The sequence below is a fragment of the Panthera leo genome, chromosome A3 (assembly GCF_018350215.1).
Source record: "Panthera leo isolate Ple1 chromosome A3, P.leo_Ple1_pat1.1, whole genome shotgun sequence".
Classification (NCBI taxonomy): domain Eukaryota; kingdom Metazoa; phylum Chordata; class Mammalia; order Carnivora; family Felidae; genus Panthera; species Panthera leo.
In genome coordinates, this window is record NC_056681.1 from 119,434,919 (window position 1) to 119,458,019 (window position 23,101).

Here is a 23,101-nt window from a genome sequence, read left to right on the forward strand (position 1 = left end):
TCTAATGGCAGTTTGACGGAATATAAATTACTGTAGAAAGAAATTTTGTGATGTCTGTTAAAATTTTATTTTATTTTTAAAGTTTATTTCTTTATTTTGAGAAAGAGAAACATAGAGCATGAGCAGGGGAGTGGCAGAGAGAGAAGGAGAGAGAGAATCCCAAGCAGGCTCCTCACTGACAGTGCAGCCATGAGATCATGACCTGAGCCACAGTAGAGTTGGATGCTTAACTGACTGAGCCATCCAGGCGCCCCTGTCTATTAAAATTTTAAGAGCACATATCCCATGACTAAGCATTTGAACGTTTTGGAACTTAGGTTAGAAAAATACAAATAAATACACATATCAATTACACACACACACACACACACACACACACACACACACAAATATTTGTGTTAAAGTTTGTAATAGCAAAAACTTGCAAGTAGCCTAATATATATCAGTTAGGGAATCCCTTATGTAAATGATGGCATATCTATATGCTGGACAATTATGCAAGATTAAATGTTGGTAATATGGTTGTTTTATATATATAGACATGGAAGCATCACCACACTATAATGTTGAATCACTGAAGTTATATTACAACATGTAGAGCATGATGCCATTGATAAAAAATAAATACATATCTGCAAAACAATATTATATTTTTAGTAGAAATACACTCATAATGTCAATGTAAAAAAAAAGCTCAATATGGAAAAATAAATTGATGTTTGTAGTTATCTCTGAAGATTAGGGACAAGACTGAGTGATGGTCAAGGGAGTTTAGCTTTATGTGTGATAAATGGTAAAGATCGTAATCATGTATTATTCTATATAATTGAAATTTTAAAAATTATGTAGATCTTAAAGTATTTAAAACAAAAGTGCTTTTTTATTAAGAGTTTCAGAAATTCAATAACATTAATTGCTGTCTGCCTGGATAATAAATACAATATTTTATTTTGTATAAAAATACAAAATAGCACTTGTAGTTTTATAAATACTTTGGAGGATTTTAAGAAGTATAAGATGCTTTTTTCCACAGGAAAAGGCAAGTATTTTCCTAAACCTTGTTAGATAATCCACAACATGTTTACTACTCCTGTATTATTACACTCCTGTAATCCCAAGGGTCAAATGTATTGGAAGAATTCCAGTATGGGAAATTATGTAAATAAGGTTGGTGGGATGTAAAGTAAGGCCTTGCCTTCAGTGTATGTTTGGTATGGTATTAGATGAGGAAAAAATTAGTTCAACATAAGTTATCCTTTATGACAATGAAGGGTTGTTTTTGCTGTTTGGTTTTTAATTTTTTTTTTATGTTTATTTATTTTTGAGAGAGAGAGAGAGACAGACAGACAGCACGAGTGGGGACAAAGGCAGAGAGAGAGGGAGACATAAAATCTGAAGCAGGCTCCAGGCTGTGAGCTGTTGGCACACAGCCTGACTCGGGGCTCAAACCGTGAGATCATGACCTGAGCCAAAGTCGGACAGTTAACCGACTGAGCCACTCAGGCACCCCCCGTTTTTTAATTTTAAAATAGAATTAGGAACACTGTAAACTACTGAGGGAGAAAAAGAACTGAGTACGCTTCCTAAATAGAGAGGCTATAAGTTACTCTGTTTCCATCATGTGTCTGAATTTATATGATGACAGTAGGAATAGATGAGATCAAATGGTTCTATTAAATTTTGCACTAACCTAGAATGATCTAGATATTGTGAATGACCAGAACAGACTCTAGTGGCTGCCACCCAGGAAGTGTATAAACATTTTCTGTTCTGATTGCAGAGAATGAGAGATAAGCTAATCAGAAAATGCCAACTTTTTTTTTTAAGTTTATTTATTTGTTTTGAGAGAGACAGAAACAGCATGAGTGGGGGGAGGGGCAGAGAGAGAGAGGGACACAGAGAATCCAAAGCAGGCTCTGGGCTGCCAGCCTGGATGGAGCTCATGTGGGGCTTGAACCCACGAAACCATGAGATCATGAACTGAGCCAATGTTTTTTATACATTATGCGCCTGCTTGCCTGCTGTAATGTTGTAGGTGAATGTGAGCCAGATACCTGACTCACTCAGTTACTGTTTTCCCTTGACAGCTTAGTCATGATCAGTTGTTGTATAGCAGGGATGAGTGTAAATGTGGAACCGGAATGAGAAAACTATATTGTGCGGAGGGAATGGGAACCAACTGGCCAGTTATTCCACACTTTTCTGCATGATGCTCTGAAGGTTGAAGCTTAAACTGGCAGTTTAGTAAGGTCATAGATTTCCAGCCTTTTCTTGAAATGTATCTCTACTTTCTTAGTTTCTCTTTTTTAACCTTGAGTTAAAAAGTTGCCTTCATATATTTTCATGACTAAAATCTGAGAAGTTAACTGTCTTTTTATTCATTATTTAACTAGTTGAGTGTAGTGTATTCTAGAAACAAGCTAGAAACGTTATAGAAATAAAAATAATTCTGAAATAGCCAGGAGGAACCACACTATGCTTAGAACCAGTATTTTCTAGGGTCGCCTGGGTGGCTCAGTGGGTTAAGCCTCTGACTTCGCCTCAGGTTGTGATCTCACAGTTTGTGGGTTCAAGCCCCGTGTCCGGCTCTGTGCTGACAGCTCGGAGCCTGGAGCCTGCTTCGGATTCTGTGTCTCCGTCTCTCTGTCCCTACTTTGCTCACACTCTGTCTTTCTCTCTCTCAAAAATAAACCAACATTAAAAAAAATTAAAAAAACAAAACTTTTCTAACCTTTATTCCCTTCTATATATTGCATTGCTGTAAATTGCAGAGGATTTGGTCATTGGGCCAAATCTTACTGCTCTTACAGTCGATCAGAATAAGTAGTTATTTACAACCTTTTGTCCAAATGTATCACCTCCGAAATATACATAAGCTAAATATTTACATTTGTACGTAGAATTAATGCAAGTGGGAATCTTTTTGGTGGAGGGTTTAGAATTTGTTTCCAGAAATGATTGAAAACCTCTAATTTGCTGCTGCAAATATGGAAAGTCCATGGCTTACTGGTGATTTTTAGGTTCTAAAAATGTTCATGACTAATTCTCACATTTATCTAAAGGAGTAATACTGCCAAAAAAATACTCAGACTCTTAAAGTATCATTCAGGCCTTGTGTTCAACTGGTTTAATTTAGGTTTTGTTTACTTTGATAGCTTTCAAAGAAATTGAATGATCAGCATGCTCCTCACCACTTAAAAAGCAGTCGTTTACTTTTTGCGATTACTAAAAACTGATTTGTTTTTGTTGCTCATAGCCAGTTTTCTTTTTATAGGCTCTAAAACAGCAACAGCAGAAGAAGCAGCAGCAACAGCAATGCAGGCCAAGCATGTCCATCTCCTGCAACCAGCCTCTCTCCCTGAAGACTGTCAAAGCAGCCAGTGACTCTGTATCTGCCAGGCCTGGTAGGCAGATTTGGGCATCTTTTCAGTGGAAGTTCTTTTTCCCGTATTTTTGTGTTGTTTTTCCACGTTTGGATACCATATCATTTATTTTTAAATTGCTGTATTTATGTACGTAGTCTGTTACTGCCAAATCACCAATATAAATCCTTTCAGGGTAAATGGGAAAATTTATACAAAATCATTGTGCAGTTACGAAAAAATACATCAATGAGATTTGCATGTTAGAATGAGATCAGTGACTGACTTCCAAGATGTCTAACCTAATAATATTAGGAAGCTTCTAATCTGTGATCTTAAAAAGCTGATATTGCCAAGACACTCAGACCAAACTTCACCCATTTTCTCCTTTAATGATAAAATGTCTTCCTAAGAATATAGGCTACCTTTGAATTTCCATTGGATATAAAAAACAGGTCTTTGGATTTTTGTTGTTGTTTGGTTTTGTTTTTCCTCTAAACTGGGTTAGATACAGACTTTGTATTTTATTACACAATTCATTTTGATGCTAGCTGATTATATGGGCCTGCCAAATTTAAACTGTGTCTTGCAGAGCTTTGTATTTTAGTTAGGAAGGAAATTTACCACCAGAAGCAAATAATGTGCTTCCTTCCAGAAGGGAGTTTATTTTATTTTTTAACTCTGAATTTGCAGACTCAAAACGCATGTGCAAGGTCACACTGCCTCATGTTTGAGGCAGTTTTAGTTAGTGTTGAATGATTTAATTGTTTGATTGATTTCTGTCTGTAACCTCAGTGTCACCAGTCTTTGATATATTTTTTTCTCTTAGCAATGTGGGAAGGAAAGCCATCTGATGGCCAGTCAAGCAGCCCTCAGAACTCAAATTCTAGCTTTTCTTGTTCAGTTCAAGTGGAAAATCCCTTGCTAGGCTTGGGGAAGAAGTCATTCCAGAGGTCTGACAGGCTCCACACAAGTAAGTTGATTTACAAAGACGGTTCTGCATCTTAATTTGTCAACTGTGTGTTTGAAATTCAGCAGCTGTTTTGTGGTTTAGTTCTTTTTCTGACAATAGGTTGCTTTGTCCAGCATTATTAGTGTCTTATTTCTGTGTACAGAAAGACAGAAGGACTTATAATTAAACACAGAAAACTGACCCTTTTTTCCTGCTCCCTTTGAAATCCCACTAAGATGAGAATAAGGAAATGCAAAAGATTAAATCCATAAGGGTAATGAAAACAAGGAGACAACAGATGGGCAGGCAGTGTCAACAAATTTTGAAAGATGAAAACTGGATGGAGTTTTTCACAGAGCTGAGCAACAGATGCCAGTAATAAGCAAGCCAGTTAAGTCTGCAGAACACCAGACAGATTCCAGAATAGGAGATAACCATGTGTCATAATGGAGAAGGGTGAATGAAGCCTAGGGTTGAAAAGAAGACCTTTTGTGAAAGTTAGTAAGAAGCAGATTGATGCTTCACCCAAGCAGGAGACAGGAGATTTGTTTTGAGGTGAAATGAAACCATACAGACTTCAAATTCAAAGATACCACTCATGGCTAAGGGCAGATAATGAGGCAGTGTACTGAAATCAGGGGAATAAAGAAAAATACAAATACCAATAGTGATCCTTCTGCTTGGCTTCCAGAATGCTAGTAGGAAAGCATATTTCTGCCACCACTATTTCCTTCCTTCCAGCCCCACCTGTGTTTCAGCAGGAGATGGATGGGTTGATACCTAAAGAAATTGAATAGCCTTAGAAGAAAATCTGCAGCCAAATTTATAGATTGCAGTCTAAAAAGAAACCATCTTGTTCACACTTCTGTGGAGCTCATCAGTCTATAAGACCTACCTACCTATGTACCCAAAATTTCCAGTTGACCTTTTTTTAAAATTAAAAAAAAAAAAGTTTTAATGTTTGTGTGTGTGTGTGTGTGTGTGTGTGTGTGTGTGTGTGTGTGAGAGAGAGAGACAGACAGACAGAGAGAGACAGAGAGAGAGCGAGAGAACACAAGCAGGGGAGGGACAGAGGGAGAGGGAGACACAGAATCTGAAGCAGGCTCCAGGCTCCGAGCTGTCAGCACAGAGCCTGATGCAGGGCTTGAACTCAGGAACCGTGAAATCATGACCTGAGCCAAAGTAAGATCCTCAACCAATTGAGCCACCCACGTGCCCCAGGCCTTTAAAAAAAAAAAAAAAAAAAAAAAAAAAAAAAAAGTTTGTTTACTTGTGAGAGAGAGACAGAGAGAGAATGTGTGCACCCAAGTTGGGGAGGAACAAAGAGAGAGAAAGACAGAATGGAAGCAGACTATGGGCTCCAAGCTATCATTGCAGAATCCAACCTGGGGCTCGAACTCATGAACCCATGAGATCATGGCTTGAGCCAAAGTCAGATATTTAACTAACTGATTGAGCCACCCAGGAGCCCCTCCAGTCAGGCTTTTTTTTTTTTTTCCCCCAATTGTGATTGTTCACAATCACCTTTGAAGACCTCCATCATGAGACACAGAATCTGAAATACAGATACAGAAGAAACAGACAATTCAGGAAAATTTAAAACAAGCAACTTTAAAAACTATAATATCCACAGAAAGAAATAAAAGATGATATTGCATCCATGAAAGAATAGACTACTATTTTAAAAATCAGAAAATAAAGAGTTCTCAGTATTAAGTAATAATGTAGCTTAAATAAAAAATTATGATGGAAATACTAAAAGGTAAAGAAATTTCTCAAACATAGGGCAAAAGAGAGATTCAAAAGGAGAGAGAAGGTAAGAAAATTAGAATACCAATCTAGAATGTCTAATGTCTAAAATAGTACGACCATCAGAGGAGCACTTGGGTGGTTCAGTCTGTTAAACGTTGGATTCTTGATTTCGTCTTAGGTCATGATCTCACAGTCATGAGATCAAACCCTACATCAGCTCTGCACTGGGTGTGGAGCCTGCTTAAGATTCTCTCTTTCCCTCTGCCCCTCTCCCTTCCTCTTTGTCTCTCTCTCAAAAAGAAAAAAATAAAACATTTTTAGGTTTGCCTGGGTGGCTCATTCAGTTAAACATCTAGGTCTTCAGCTGGATCTTGTGGTTTGTGGGTTCAGAGCTTGGAGCCTACTTCAGATTCTGTGTGTGTGTTTGTCTCTCTCTCTTTCTTCTGCTCGCATGTTCATGCTCTGTCTCTCTCTCCTTCAAAAATAAACATTAAAAAAAATTTAATAAAATAGTAGGACCATCAGAAATAACAACAATAGAACGGGGAGTAAGATAAAAGAAAAATAATATAAGAAAATTCCAGAAACAAAAAAAAAAAGGAAAAAATTCCAGAAAATTTGAAGTCAGATATTCCAGAGTAAAAGTACACAATTGGTGTCAAGAAACATGAATAAAAAGAAACCCATTCCAAGGCACATTCTTTTGAAATTTCAAAGCATCCAGGATAATGAGAAGATTCCAAAAAAGCTTCCAGAGAGAAAGAAAACACTTCGTGTACAAAGATGTAGGAATTGGGATGGTGAACATCTCAGAAGCAGAATAGAAGCTAAAAGATAGTGTGGCAATGGTGATAAAATTGGAAGAAGTCATTGTATACCCACTTCTATGTTCCAGACCCTTCCACACTATTAAGTGTGAGAACAGAATTAATAATATTTCAGACAGCTTCTTTGGGTTTTTGTTGTTGTTTGATTTTACAGATTATTTATCAAAATAAGTAAGAATTCCTGAATTCCAGAGGTACCTGGCTGGCTCAGTCGGTAGAGTACTCGACTCTTAATCTCGGGTTTGTGAGTTCAAGCCCCACATTGGGTGTAGAGATTATTTAAAAATAATAAAATCTTTAAAAAGAGAAAAGGGAGAAGAAAGAATTCTTGAAATCCAATACTTGCCTTCCTGGGATTGGTTTAAATTTTAATTATGGTGTTTTTGGAACATTGTGCTACAATATGGATACCTAGAGACATTTCCAGTCCCATAGGAGCTGTGGCTCAGGTGTCCAGGCACCTGCAGAGAGCAGAACCAATCTAATTTGTTTTTGCTCCCCAAGAAGACGCTTAGAAGTGAGGTGTAAGGCAGGCAGGGGAAATAATTTGAAGATTACCAGGCACAGTATAAGCGATGAAATTAAGAGCCGAGTCAATAAGTTGCTGGAGGTGCCAGCTTCTTTGCCTTCCAGCAACCAGACAACTTCTTTTCTTTTTTTTTTTTTTAATGTTTTTTTTATTTTTGAGACAGAGAGAGACAAAGCATGAACGGGGGAGGGTCAGAGAGAGGGAGACACAGAATCCGAAACAGGCTCCAGGCTCTGAGCTGTCAGCACAGAGTCCGACGCAGGGCTCGAACTCACGGACCGCGAGATCATGACCTGAGCTGAAGTCGGCCGCTTAACCGACTGAGCCACCCAGGCGCCCCCAGACAACTTCTTTGTAAAAATCAGGTTTGATTCTGGGTGGATTGTAAAATGGTGCATTTTTCTTTAGAAGCAGTATCTGCCGTGAACTGAGCATACCCTTTGATCATCAATTCCACTGCCAAGGATTAAAAATATTCATTAATTAAATAACTACTTATAGAAGGTATACTAATATGCCAAACACAAGTTCCTAGTGATGTGGTGATGAACAAAGTTCCTTCCTTATGGAGACTACATTCTACTTAAATGCAGTCAAAGTCACAATTTTAGTATCTTCATTCAACTGCAGTAGAAATGTAAATGTAAAAAATTGAGAAATTATGGACTGCAAATTTCTGGCTTGCATACTAACAAACTAGGAAAAATTAACCGTAAAAAAAAGAAAGCATGGTGTATCTAACTTTCACCTCATGGCCAAGAAGTAAATGCAGGTTCATCTCCTCTCATGCAAATAAGCATTAATGGAAATAACATGTAGGATGTTGCTCTCAGTCCCTGGGGTCATTGCAACATTGTTTATGCAGACCAAAAAATGATCACCTCTGTGATCCTCAGTGGGTGCCTAATTAAGTTAGTCATAGTATGTATGTTGGAATATGGTGCAGCTTTTTAAAGAGTTTTGTAGGTGATAGTTTGGAAAGATGTTTAAGATATTCTGTGAAAGAAAATACTAAATATAATTTGTATGTATATTGTGATTTAATTTCAAATTAAAAATGTCATTTTTGGGGTGCCTGGGTGGCTCAGTCCGTTAAGCATCCTACTCCTGATTTCGGCGCAAGTCATGGTCTAACGGTTCATGGAATTGAGCCCCTCGTTGGGCTCTGCACTGACAGCACAGAGCCTAATTGGGATTCTCTCTCTCTCCTTCCTTCTCTGCTCCTCCCCTATATGTGTGCTTGTGTGCACACTCGCTCGCTTGCTCTCTCTCTCTCGCTCTCAAAATAAATAAACTTAAAAAAATATAAAAATATAAATAAAATGTCCCTTTTGGTAGAAAGCTGGGAATGTAGAAGCCTTTACTTTTCATTTATATATTTTGGTACTATTTTAATTTGGGGGATATTTACCTTTGTCTCTCAAATTCTGTTTTTAATATCATCCAATTTGAAGTTTTAAAATTTTTTACTGTGATTTCTTCTCTGTCCCAGGAATTATCTTGAAGTTTTAAAATTTTTCTTGAGGGTGCCTGGGTGATTCAGTTGGCTAAGTGTCAGCTCGGATCATGATCTCACAGTGCATGAGATCAAACCCCACTTCAGGCTCTGTGCTGACAGCATGGAATCTGCTTGGGATTCTCCCTCTCTCTCCTTCTGCCCCTCTTGCCTGCTCATGTGCGTGCTCTCTCTCTCTCTCTCTCTCTCTCTAAGTAAATAAACAAACTTAAAAATTTTTTATTTTCTTAAAATACATAGGGATTTGCGGGCACCTGGCTGACTCAGCGAGTAGAGCATGTGAATCTTGATCTCAGGGTCATGGGTTCAAGCCCCACACTGGGCATAGAGATTACTTAAAAATGAAGTCTTTAAAATACAAATATATAGGGATTTTTATGTTCCTGTTATGAACTTTTAACTTAAATACCTAGTAATCAGAGATCATGTACTGTATGATACCTGTGCCTCTACACTATACTGATAAATAACAGACTCTGGAGCCATGATGCCTAGGTTCAAATTCCTTCACTCTAATTAGTGGTACAATTTTGGGCAACTTACTTGCCATTTTGGACCTCACTTTCTTCTTCTGTGAAATGTATAATAATAGTTTCCTACTTCATAGGGTTACATGAAAAATAAATGAGCTAACACATGTCTATGTTTAGAGTAGTGCCTGGCACTTACGAAGCCTTACAGAAGTGTTTACAGCTGCCATTATTGGTCCTTGTAGTTATGATTACTACTAATATTATTTGAAATTCACTGAGACCTGATTGTGCTCATTCCTGATGATTTTATCCCCATCTCTACAATCACATTCTTTATTTTTTAAATCCTTTTATATAGCGCTATTTTGTATTCTATCTGTGACAGTTGCAGTAATAGCAGTACTTTTAGGTCTAAACCTTTTATTTTTGGTTTCTGTTGATTCTCTGTCATAGTGGAATGTCTGTTGGTTTGTCAGGGTAGTCTGTGTGAGATAATAAGAGAGATTACTTCTGGGGGCACCTGGGTCACTCAGTCGATTGAGTGTCTGACTCTGACTCTGGGCATGATCTCGCGACTTGTGTGTTCAAGCCCCGCGTCGGACTCTGTGCTGGCAGCACACAGCCTGGAGCCTGCTTCTAGATTCTGTGTCTCCCTCTCTCTCTGCCCCTCCCCTGCTCTCTCTCTCTCGCTCTCTCTCTCTCTCAAAAATAAAAACATTAAAAAAACATTAAAAAAAATAGATTACTTTTGTTTCTGCTTCATCCAGGAGCAGACGTTATGCACATTCAGGGTTGTGTAGCTTTGTGCATATGTTTCTAAATGTAGAATTTCTGAGTCTTATATTCCTGTGCACATTAAAATTTTGCTATATATTATCAAATTTTCTTCTAATAAAACTGTACTCATTTGGGCCCCATCAGCAGTATTTGAAGGTGGTCTTAGCTTTTTCTTTGTGTAATCTCATCACTGTATTGCAGTATTTGCCATTTTGATAGACAAAAACTGTTCATTGGTTTTACTGGAATTTTAAAAATATTAATATCGTAGCGTCTGTTTATGGTTAGTCACCTGTGAATTGCCTGTAATCCCCTGTGCTCATTTTTCTCAAGGTGATTATCTTTTTCATTTTGATTTGTAGATGCATTAAAAATTTTTTTTAATATCTAGCAACCTATTTATTTAAAGTAAGCTCTAGGCTCAGTGTGGGGCTTGAACTCATGACCCTCAGATCAAAAGTTGCACGCTGTGCAGACCAAGTCAGCCAGGTACCCCATATCGATTCACTTTTAATATGGAGAATCCCAAAAGTTTTGTCATGGCTTGCAAATATTTTTGTCAAGTTAGTCTTTTGTTTATGATATTTTTTGCCATTTACATTTGAAACTTTTTTTTGTACTGAAATCTGTCAGTCTTTTGAAAGAATATAACCTTCTGATTGTGACCAAGTTTCTTGAAACCACTAAGCTATTCAGTCGTAACATTTTTAGGTAATGAAAATTGATGAAAGAATTCCCATGGAAAGGGAAGAAGGATCCCAATATGATTTATTATATAGATTTGAATTTTTCTGGATTTTTTTTGATCATTTTGCGTATGTGCCACACCTTGCTTTTTGTTAGTCTTGGAAGAAAATTTCTAGATACCGTAAGTGTTCCCTTCTTCACAGCGTTATATTTAAAGTAGTTACAACTGTCATTTTTTTGCACTGCAGAGCAAACTGTACTCTAGATAGAAACAAGAACGTAAAGGAGGCCTAAATGATTCTTTCCCCTATTTTTATAGGGCAAATGAAAAGGACTAAATGTGCTGAAATTGATGTTGAGACACCAGACTCCATTCTGGTTAACACAAATCTACGAGCACTGATCAACAAACACACCTTTTCAGTCCTTCCTGGAGATTGCCAGCAGCGACTGCTTTTACTCCTTCCAGAGGTGGATCGTCAGGTGCGTTATTTTCAAGCATAAGCAGTTTTCAAAAACCCTTCTGAGGCTTTCTTCACTCATCCCCTTTAGAATTCCTTAAGACTTTTTAAATAGCTTTTTATGTATGCTCGTAAAGAAGTGGTGTCAAAGCTACTGAACAAGAAATAAGAATATTTTTATGGAAGTGTTCTTAAGAATTTTGCCCTGTAAGTCTTACAAAGGAAAAAAATCTCATCAGAATGTCAAAATTGTGGAATAAAATTTGTGTAGCTATCATACTCGGTAGGCATTCATTGAATACAGTTCAGGAAGAAGAGTTGTCTTATTTCTGACATTAAATAGGGGTTCTTGAATGGATTTTTTGAAAGGGGTAAGAGTGTTAATTATTTTCATTATTTTGTTAGATTTTTAAAAAACAAACATTTATTGTTTTCATAATAAAGAACTTTAAGGGGCACCTGGATGGCTCCGTGAGTTAAGCGTCCGACTTGGTTTTGGCTCAGGTCACGATCTCACAGTTTGTGGGTTTGAGCCCCTCGTTGGGCTCCGTGCTGGCAGTGCAGAGCCTGCTTTGGATTCTCTCTCTCTTCCTCTCTGTCTCTGACTCTCCCGCACTGTTTCTCTCTGAAAAAATAAGTAAACTTAAAATATTATATATATATGAAGAATTTTAAAAGCCCAGTAATTACGTTATAGTCTTAAAAGAGATAGCTAGAAGAAATACCAAATTTGAGAAGAGTCTAGGAAGGGACCAGGGAGATTTAGGTCAGGAATTAGGTAACGATCAGAGACTTAGGCTTTCATCAGAGAAAGAGTTACTTGCAAGTCAACCCCCCCCCCCCATGTCTAATTATCTGTTTCCTCCTCTATAATAGGACCGTTTTGATTTTCTAAGATTTATTCAATTCTGAGGGTTTTTAAATTCTGAGTTTTTTTTTTTTTTAATTCATTATTTCCAAGCACATACTTTGTTCTAAGTAATCTGATAGGCCCTCTCCCATTTTTCCTAATCATTATAAAAACAAGATGAGAAAGAAGGGTTTTCCCTAGTTCACAATAAAAAAACTAAATATATCCCTCTAGTTTATAGTAAGATTAAAGGAGAGTAGGTAAGCTACACACATTATCCTAGCTAATTGACTATAATGTCAAAGCAAAATATTTCTATTTTTGAAAATTCTGAAAATCATCTTTCTATTCAACTGCATTGATATCACTTTCAGTCACCTTGTGCTATGAGTCAGCACATGTGCAAGCAGGTCAGATTCTATTTTCAAGGAGACCAAGTAAGTCAGGTGCTGGTAGTAACCTGCAATAGGGACAAAGAAGTAAGTAAGCTGATTGTCCCCAGCTCCTGCCTTGCCCACCTTAACACTTCTTAGAGAAAGTACAGTGTTTGGGATGCCTAGTTTTTGGTTCGAACAAGTTAGGAGGCCAACATTTCGGCAAAGTTTTTAGAGAATTTCTCAATAAGGATTGTTCTCTTCTTTATTTTACAGACTTAAGTTACTAGGTTGGGAATAATAAGATGGGACATAACTGAGGGCCCATCTCTAGAACTCTAGTGCAGGTTCCTTAGAATGGTATTTTGACTAATGGTCCTTATCCTGTCTCAGAAGGAGGACTGCCACATACAGTTTTAGAATTAAAAGGTATCTTGAACGTTATCTATTCATCTTCCTATAGAGTGCAATCCTGTGGGGAATTCTTTTTTTTTTTTTTTTAATGTTTATTTATTTTTTTTTTTTTGAGAGAGAGAGACAGCATAAGCAGGGAAGGGACAGAGGACCTGAGGCAGGCTCCATGATGACAGTAGCGAGCCCGATGTGGGGCTTGACCTCACAAACCGTGAGATCATGACCTCAGCCAAAGTTAGATGCTCAACCAATTGAGCCACCCAGGTGCCCTTGTGGGGAATTCTTATTGGGGCATTAGTTGGACTTATTTGATTATGGTGGGAACACACAGTAATTTGAGAAATAATGTCCTTATCTATAGAAGTATGGAACTCAAATTAACTTCACTATCAGATGCAGTTTGGAGTGTTTATAGAATTCTGGGTATTAGTAGGATGAAACATTGAAAACAACATTTCTGTATATGGAATGCCCAGCCACAAAGTAGAAAAACATTATTTAAACCAGAGAAAAGAATATAGGAGGGGACTGGAGCACTCTTTAGGTATATTTGAAGGTTTGTCAAATGAAAGAGGTAAACTTTTTTGTGTTTCCAGAAAGCAAATGTGGAGTTAAAATAACATTTTTCTTTTAACAGTTGGAGCTGTTAAAATGGAGTGACCTGTGATGGAGTAACTTGCTCATCACTGAGCTATTCAAGCAGAGGTTGGCTGACCTCTTAGACTTCTTATAAGAGTTCTTATAGGGAAGACTATAAGTTCTTATAGTTCTTATAGGGAAGACTGTTAACCCCCTGCCAGCTCCCTAGAGTACAGATCAGCAGTCAGCAAACTGTAGCCCATTGGCCAATTTCAGCCCACAACCTGCTTTTGTAAATAAAGTTTTATTGGCACATAGCCACTTAACATTAGTTTACGTATTGTTTGTAGCTGCGATATGCATCAAGGCAGAGTTACGTACTTGCAACAGAGGCCCTATGGCGTTGCAAAGCCTAAAATATTTGCGGTCTCTCCTTTAACAGAAAAAAGTTCACCAATTTCTGCTCTAGAGCTAGGGGAACATAATATGGGCCCAGGTAGGTGTAGAAAGTGAGTTTCTCAATCTGTAGGGTGTCCAAATAGTTATAAATTTTCTTCAGAAAATTGTTTTTGACCACATTTAAACTTTTAATCTATCTAGAATTTTTTTTGTATTGCTTGGAAATTGGGATTCACCTTTATTTTCCACTGAATAACAGCCGTTTGTTCCTCCACCACGTATTTAATGGAACGATTTTTTTGTCACGGATTGAGACACCATCTTTGTTATATATTTTATTCAGTTATATGCAATATGTGTTTACATGCACACCTTCCTCTTCCACTCATTTCTTTATTCCTTTTAACGCTAGTAATAATAGTTTTGATTATAGTGGCTTTGTGTGTGGTATGTTTAATAATTGGAAAGGCGATTTTTCTCTTATTTTTTTCCATATGTACTTTAAAATCATTTTGTTAATGCAAAATCTGCAAGGAATTCTGATTGAAATATAGATATTAACTTTGGGGAGAATGGCAATTTTATTAAGTTTTTCTGTCCAGATTTTTCATATCTTGTGTTTTATGTCCTTAAATAAGATTTTATGGTTCTAAACCAAGATAGGAAATCCAAAATCTTTAATATAAAGAACCTTAAAACCTTTTGGGAAGACATCACAAATCAAGCCAGTAGATTGATTGAGGGAAATATTTTTAATATATGTTCTAGTTTTACTAAGAGTACTATGTAAAAGATTCTCACAAGTTAATAATAAAAATAAGCAGCCTCATAGAAAAATGAGCAAATGATAAGAATTTCACAAGATGGCAAATCTAAATATTTTTTTTTAATTTTCTTTAAAAAAATTTTTTAATGTTTATTTTTGAAGGGGAGACAGAGGGAGAGAGAGTGAGAGTGGGGAAGGGACAGGGAGAGAGGGGCACATAGAATCCAAAGCAGGCTCTAGGCTCCAAGCTGTCAGCAGAGACCGATGTGGGGCATGAAATCATGAACTGCAAGATCATGACCTGAGCCGAAGTTGGACACTTAACCGACTGAGCCACCCAGGTGCCCCGCAAATCTAAATATTAATAAACTTGCAAAAAGGTGAATAAAATTCCAGTAGTCAAGGTAAAGGAAATTACCATTTCAAACCCATTAGAGTGGCCAAAAAGAAAATAGCCTGGTTAACATCTGTTGTTCATAGGATAAGCATATATTTCTGATAGAAATATGAATTGTAGCCTTTTTGGAAAATAGTCTTAACAATACCTGCTTACACACACAATATTGCTTTGCTTTTAGAACTTACTCCACAGAAATAGAAGCACTGGTATGTTCATTTTTACCCGAATGCTAATTGCAGCTTGGTTCATTATGGGAAAACATAGGAAACAAGGTGTATGTTTATGATTAAGAAACTGGTAAATGGGGGGGCATCTGGGTGGCTCAGTTGGTTAAGCATCCAGCTCCTTGATTTCAACTCAGGTCATGATCTCTCAGTTCATAAGTTCAAGCCCTGTATAGGGCTCTGCGCTGACAGTGCAGAACCTGCTCGGAATTCTGTCTCCCCTCTCTCTCTGCCCCTCCCAGGCGCTCACTCTCTCTCTGTCTCTCTCTTAAAAGCAAAGCTAAAAAAAAGAAACTGGGTAAATGAAATGAGGTGCATACATACAATGAAAAAATATGCAGCTATTATAAAGGCTAACATTGTGCCTGTTGACTTGGAGAGACTTCTATAGTGTATTACGTGAGAAAAATTAGATTCAGAGGAGTGTGTGTAGACTGGTCACAGTTTTACAAAACAAATAATAAACCTCTCAAGAAAAGAACTTCTTAGATATATATGTATTTGTTTGCAGATGATTCTTTGAGTAGAATAAATGGGAAATGGAATTGAGAGTAGAGGAAGAAGGGAGGAGAGGTAATCAGGAAAGAAATTTATTAGAAAAAAGTGATACATTATAAAACAGGAGTATCCATAATAGGCAGTATGGTATGATCTAGTCATGTTTCTATAAAATTAAATATATATGTATAAATGTGTATACATTCTTCTCTAAAATAAAGTCAAATTCCACAAGATACATTTGGCTTTCATTGTTAGCTTTTCTTGGCTTGTTCTTTGACCCAGGTTGGTCCAGATGGTCTGATGAAGTTAAATGGCTCAGCCCTTAACAATGAGTTCTTCACTTCAGCAGCCCAAGGCTGGAAGGAACGACTCTCAGAAGGTAAGTGTTCTACCCTGCATGCTTCCTAGGTTGTATATGCACTTGGAGCCGCTGTGAGGGCATATTGGCACCTCTGTGCCTCAATGAGTTTTTGAGCAATTTTGGTAGGCAAAGGACAGGATGTTTCCATGGGGTAGAGGTAGCTATCCTGTGTGAAACACAACACTGACCTTTATCCGGAGCCTGTGTAACCAGGTTTTAGCTCCAGATGGAGTCTAGCAATGTTTCTTCAAGAAATCACAGTCACCTGGGAAACTAAAAAAAAAAAAAAAAACAACAAAAAAACAAAAAAACCCAGATTTTTAGGCCCTAGTCCTAAAGATTCTGACTTAGTGATTCTAGGTTAATGTCTAGGAAGTGAGATTTTACTAAGCTCCTTAATAAGTGGAGTGTAAAATTAGTTACAGTGCTGTATGATGTTTGTTTTTCAGTTACACATGGAATACAAACCAGCACTTGAAAAGTCATAATGAATTTATGCCAAGGCATAGCTTAAAACAAGTGTGAGAAACTTTAAAATAAATAAATTTATGGGGCACCTGGGTGGCTCAGTCAGTTAAGCCTCCAACTTTGGCTCAGGTCACGATCTCACAGTTCCTGGGTTTGAGCCCCACGTCAGGCTCCATGCTGATGGCTCAGAGCCTGGAGCCTGTTTCAGATTCTGTGTCTCCCTCTCTCTCTCTGTCCCTCCCCTGCTCTCACTCTGTCTCTCTTTCAAAAATAAAATAAACGTAAAAAAAAAAAAAAGATTAAAAGTAAATACATTTGTAACGAGAGCAATTAGGAATGCTGTTCATCTGACTTTTTGTCAGATCTCTAGCATTTAGGGTTAATTGACAAGCTAATATCTACATTCACTGCAGTTGTTGACATTTTCCCTCCTCTTGTTTTTGTTCTTTTCGGAGGCAAATTCTGTCCTTTTTTTTTTAAATGGTTAATTTTTTGTGTGTGTTTATTTATTTCTGAGAGAGAGAGTGCAAACAGGAGAGGTGCAGGGGTTGGGGGGCCAGAGGACTGAAGTGGGTTCTGTGCTGACAGCAGACAGTCCAATGAGGGGCTCGGGTTCCCGAAGCGTGAGATAAATTATGACCTGAGCCAAAGTTGGACGCTCAACTGAGCCATCCCATTGCCCCTAGGGGGCAAATTCTGTGTAGAAAGGCTCTCACACTGATTACTTTTTTTCTGAAAGAGCTAAAATTACAAAAGCACTATAAAACATATACATTATCATTACCTTTAAGAATAATGTGGTAGGGGCACCTGGGTGGCTCAATGGGTTAAGCTTCCAACTCTTGAACTCAGTTCAGGCCTTGATCTCAGGGTCGTGAGTTCATGCCGGGCATGAAGCCTACTTAAAAAAAAAAAAAAAAAAAAAAAAAAAAAAAAGAAGAAGAATTTGGTAAAGGGTTTATACCCTGCCCAACCGCTAGTTTTTTGAAGTAGATGTTAACGATAGTGATACCTTGATTAGTATCGGTGTTAACTATTATTAGCAGTGTTAACTGCATAGGAGCAGTCACTGCTATACCTAGAGTCATGTGAGCAGCAAACACTTTGAACACTGTACACGTGTGAACAGAATGCAGTACTTTCTGTTCCTCATTCTGTCATGCACAGTGGACTCGACAAAAAAGTAGTTCTCCGTTGGATTCTGGCAGACAGATTCCTCTTTTCCTACTTACATGACCAGGACTGTGTCCTCAGACACTTTCCCTTTCCGTTTTCTTACCCCCAAGAGACCTTCAACTTCACGTCTACCATTGCTACCTCTTATTCCTTGGTGTCCTTGGTGGTAGAATATAACAGAGAGCAATGTTTCCAAGCCTCGGCTTGAAGGTGGCCTACCCAGCACATTGGACGGTTCTCTGCTGATGGAGTGGGAGGACTGAAGGCGGCCGGTAGTATGTGCACGTAACTGTCATGTTCCGAGCAGCTGGGTGTTTGACATGTTGAATGCCTCCTCGCCAAGGCGCTAGAGTGGCACAATTTCTGGGACAGTTAGAAAACTAGCAGCTCCTAAATAGCTCCCTCTCTTTTTACTGGTGCCTTAAATGCCTCTGAGCGGGGCCATAGCTGCTCATTATGCAGTAGGAGATAAAGGGCATAAAATACAAGTCGCCTCAGAGAAACAGAGCTTTAAAATAATAAAATACTCAGTGGCATTATTTACTGAAAACATATGATGAGAGTCATATCAAATTTCCAGTGGAAATTAAACATTCAAGGTTAGTGATAAAAGAAATCTGTAGAGAAATGATGTTTGGTGTTAGAGGGAGGTGCTACAAGGAAAGCCCAGAGAAAAGGCACAAGTGGCCCAGCTGAGACCGAAAACCGCATGGAGTGGTGCACAAGTATTTTTATTTCACCTGATGGCATTTAGCTGCTCCCTTCCAGTGAGGAATTTTGAGAAATTTCTGTTAGAATTCTGGGAAATTTCTATTATTTTCACATGATGGTATTTTGACTCCTGCACGAGTCTTTTGTAATCTGCAAAGTTAAAAAATGGAAACACCATATTTCTATTGAGTATCCTTTTTAAAAATTTTATCTTATTTTATTTTGGTACATTATAGGTGAGTTTACACCTGAGATGCAGGTGAGAATTCGACAAGAGATTGAGAAGGAGAAAAAAGTAGAGCCATGGAAAGAACAATTCTTTGAAAGCTACTATGGTCAGAGGTAATATCAAGACAGGTTCTATAAACCAAATGTTCATTCCTACATATATGTCACACAGTGTTTCATCTTACTACCTTTCTAGAAAATCTGGTCCTCAATTTCCTTCACCAATTCTATTTTAGGAAGAATTATTTTCTTTTTATGAGTCATGGGTGCCCAGAATTGGATTACTTGACTCTTAACACATTACTATTGTGGGTGGGATGGTTTTATGAAAGGAAAAAAAAAAAAAAAAAAAAAAAAAGTGTTATCTTGAATTGGAGTCCCTTTCTTTGAATAGGGTGAATAGTTCTTCCAGTGACTTTTTAAGTTAAGAGAATACTGAAATTCTGTACATCTTTTCTAGTAGTTAATTATCATCCCACAAGATGATAATTTATCCAGAATCACTGAGGAATCCCATAATATGGATCATTATGCCCAGTGCATCATTAAACAGCTTCTTCTCTGTATAAGGCCCTCTGGGAGATATTCATAGCTGAATCAAGATACAAACCCCGTTCTCAAGGATATGTTGTCTAAATTTTTTTTTTTTTCCCTAACAAAAAGTCCAAATAAAATTTTAAAGGGGACATTTAAATAGATGGCAGTGGAGCTGTATTGTTCGAAGTAGAATTGAACATCCAGATTCTGTTGGTTTGGCTCCCTTCTTTCCTTCTGCATACCTAATGGCAGTCCTTAAGAACACTCATACCCACAGTTTGAGAACTAATGGCTCTTGTCCTTGTCTCCAAGTAGTTCATTGATCCCCTTTATGGTCACTTAGGAAGTAATTCCTACTGAGATTCAGAGTCTCACTTATTGGGGCACCTGGCTGGTTCAGGTATTAGGGCATGCAACTCGTGATCTTGGGGTTGTGAGTTCAAGCCCCACGTTGGGTATAGAGATTACTTAAAATCTTTAAAAAAAAAAGAAAAGAAAAAGAGTTTCACGTATTGATATTTCTCCACTCTTAGTATGAGCTCTGAGCCCTCCCTCCTTAGGCAGATAGAGCATTGTAGCAATTCTTGGGTTTTTCTGTTTTTAGCTCTTATTTTTTGCCAGCTTTTATAGAAGAACTGTTTTTTGGTATTGTATAGTTTTGTTGTTAGCCATTGTGCAGTCCTGATTGAAGTCACCAAAGAGGGTACCTTGCTTTTGCCTGTTTAAACAATATCCTAAAACATTAGGAGGAGTCTCTAGTGACTCCTACTGAGTAGCTTAGCTCTAGGCCACACTATGGAAGTCCCATCAGTTCACTCCTGGGATAGCTCAGAGGCATTGGTCTCGGAATTATAGAACTATACTAAATGAAGTTTAAACAGGCTTTCCAGAAACTCCCAAGTTCTAATTTTCAATGCTTGGAGAGTGTTGACAGCCAACTCCTGTCTCCTCAGGGGCCCTTAGATTTCTTGGGCCAGCCTTTCTCAGGTGCTGCAGAGCAGAGTTGATCAGGGTGCATGGGTCTTGGTCTTTTTTCACTTCCCTTGTGAGTAGTCTGTGATGCTTGCTTCTAGACAAGGTAGCCCCTCTTATATGCAAAAGTAATGATAATAATTAACATTATTGAGCTTTAATATGTGCTAGGTACTGTTCTAAGTACTTTACATGCATTAACTTAATAACACCAATAGTATCAAGTGATGAATTTCAGTATATAACTGAAGAAAGTGAGGTACAGAAGACTAGTGACTTACTCAATGTCACATGGATCTTACCAGAGCCAGGATTTGCATCCAGGCAGTCGAACTCCAGAGCTTCACTAATGATGATAATAGTGAAGATAACATGTGAGGAATACCTCCGATGTATCAGGGTTCCTTCTAGGCATTGCCATATACTATTATCTCATAATGCTTTCAATAACACGAGCCATTTCTCAACTAGAATATTTTTTTCTTCCACCTTTTAGTTCTGGCCTGAGCCTTGAGGATTCAAAGAAATTAACAGCCTCGCCCAGTGATCTCAAAGTAAAGAAAACCCCAGCAGAGCAACCAAAATCCATGCTTCCTTCAGAGGCCTCACCTGCCAGTACAGTCCCAGTGATTCCCCAGTTAGAGTCTAAAGAAGAAGTGGCACAAGCACCATCCCCAGTAAGGAAGGAAGAGCATGAAAGCCAAGATCTGGTGCCGCCGAACTCGAAGCCCACAGAGCCCCTACTGTCCTCAGCAAGCAATACCCAAGAGCTTGGCGGCACTGTTCCCATCAAGTGCCCTAAGGATGATGAGCTCTTGGAGCAGAAGCCAGTTGCCTCTGTTGAACAGGAGTCTGAGAAAGAGAATCATCTCACTACTGTTTCTAATTACAACAAAGATGAAAGCCAAGGAGCTTTAGTTACGTCCCCAAACAAACCCAAGAGTCCTGGGGTGGATAAGCCAGGAATGAAGCCCATAGTGGAAACAGGTCCACAGGAGACCAGTATGAAAGAACTTCCATCAGCTCTGACCGACCACAGCCCAGAGAGCCTTAAGAGGAAATCTTGTCTCCTCCAAGAAGAGGCCCCTGTGAGCTGGGAGAAAAGGCCGCGTGTCACTGAGAATCGCCAGCACCAGCAGCCATTTCACGTCTCGCCACAGCCCTTTCTCAGTAGAGCAGACAGGATCCAGGTGCGAAAAGTACCGCCTCTCAAGGTAAGTGAGTGGGAAGAATTGAGTTTCTGGTCCTACTTACTAAATTTCAAGTCATTTGTGTTATTTCTTAATGCAGAAGCAGTTGTATATATTTGATAAGCATGTAACTGTGGTCTTACACGAATAAAATTATTAATAAACAGGCATTTAGAACTCCATTCCTACAGATCTTTTAGTTTTTGAGTAAGTAAGGTACCTGGATATCTAATGTAGACTACATCTGTCCACCCACCCACCCCTGCTGGCTACTCTTATATCTTAAAATAGTTACCGATATTATTCTCTCATGTGGCAGAATAAGAAATATGATAAAAGAAGGAAGTCATTGATGTGATTAAAAGATCTGTCTTTGGGGCACCTGGGTCGCTCAGTTGGCTAAGCATCTGACTCTTGGTTTTGGCTCAGGTCATGATCTCATGGTTCATGGGTCTGAGCCCCGTGTCTGACTCTGCACTGATAGCGTGAAGCCTGCTTGACATTCTCTTTCTCTCCCTCTCTCTCTCTCTCTGCTCCTCCCTTGCCCTCTCTCCCTCTCTCCCTCTCTCCCTCTCTCTCTCCAAATAAATAAATAAACTTAAAAAAAAAAAAAGATCTTTGTAGCGAGAGCAATGATATTTAAGTGTACCTTGGCCCTTTGCTTACTGCCATAACTAATTTGATGTTCTGTGGCTCTAGAACTACCTTTTTTTTTTAAGTTTATTTACTTATTTTGAGAAAGACAGAGATAGTGTGAGTGGGGGAAAGGCAGATAGAGGGGGAGACAGAATCCCAAGCAGGCTTCACACTGTCAGCACAGAACCCGACATGGGGCTTGAACTCAAGGAACCTTGAGATCATGACCTGAGCCAAAGTTGGACGCTCAACAAACTGAGCCACCCAGGTGCCCCATCTTTTTAAAGGAAACGTTTGTGGCTGCCTTGAGTCACTGCTGGTTTCTTGAGAGAAGGTTTCTTCTTGGTAAGGTGGAATAGCCTTGCTAAGCTCTGCTGCTTAGGATACGTCATTAACTTCCATGTTAGTGTTATATTGCTGCGTACTAAATCTTTCACATTCGGAAAGCAGTATCGCTAAGATACTATATAAAGACTGCGTTTAACCAATAGTGAGCCCTTTAAAGCCCAAACACATTTTTACTTCTGATATAAAGGTTTAGTAATACTTGGCCTTGTGCTTAATATCAGTTTGTAATCCATTTATTCATTTGATAAATAGTACATTTTTATTAATGGTATTTATTAATACTATTGTGTCTACTATGAACCCAGGCACTGGGTATTATTCATTCATATTAGGATATAAAGAGAAAATAATCCACATAGAAATACTCCTCCCCCCCCCCCTTTTAATTTAACTTAGTTGAACGAAAGTTGTTCTTTCAGGAAATATCCCTTAGAAACTTTCATTTCCTAGTGCTTGACCCATTTCATTTACTACGTGATTTCCCTCTCATTTTGCCTATTACTAATTGTATGACATTCTTCATGACTTCTTAAAAAACATTTTTAACATTTATTTATTTTTGAGAGACAGAGCATGAGCTTGGGAGGGGCAGAGAGAGGAGGAGACACAGAATCTGAAGCAGGCTCCAGGC

General features: G+C 38.3%; 1 protein-coding gene across 8 annotated transcripts in view; it reads left to right on the plus strand.

The window, feature by feature from the left end:
- ASXL2 (ASXL transcriptional regulator 2) overlaps positions 1-23,101 on the plus strand; it is a 123,703-nt gene that overhangs the window by 96,844 nt on the left and 3,758 nt on the right. For all 8 annotated transcript variants that reach the window (XM_042933496.1, XM_042933498.1, XM_042933500.1 and 5 more), the window contains 6 exons: positions 3,275-3,404; positions 4,192-4,335; positions 11,195-11,358; positions 16,126-16,222; positions 18,796-18,901; positions 20,793-21,510. In XM_042933496.1, the coding sequence (XP_042789430.1) occupies positions 3,275-3,404; positions 4,192-4,335; positions 11,195-11,358; positions 16,126-16,222; positions 18,796-18,901; positions 20,793-21,510 (1,359 nt within the window). The remainder of the gene's footprint in view (positions 1-3,274; positions 3,405-4,191; positions 4,336-11,194; positions 11,359-16,125; positions 16,223-18,795; positions 18,902-20,792; positions 21,511-23,101) is intronic.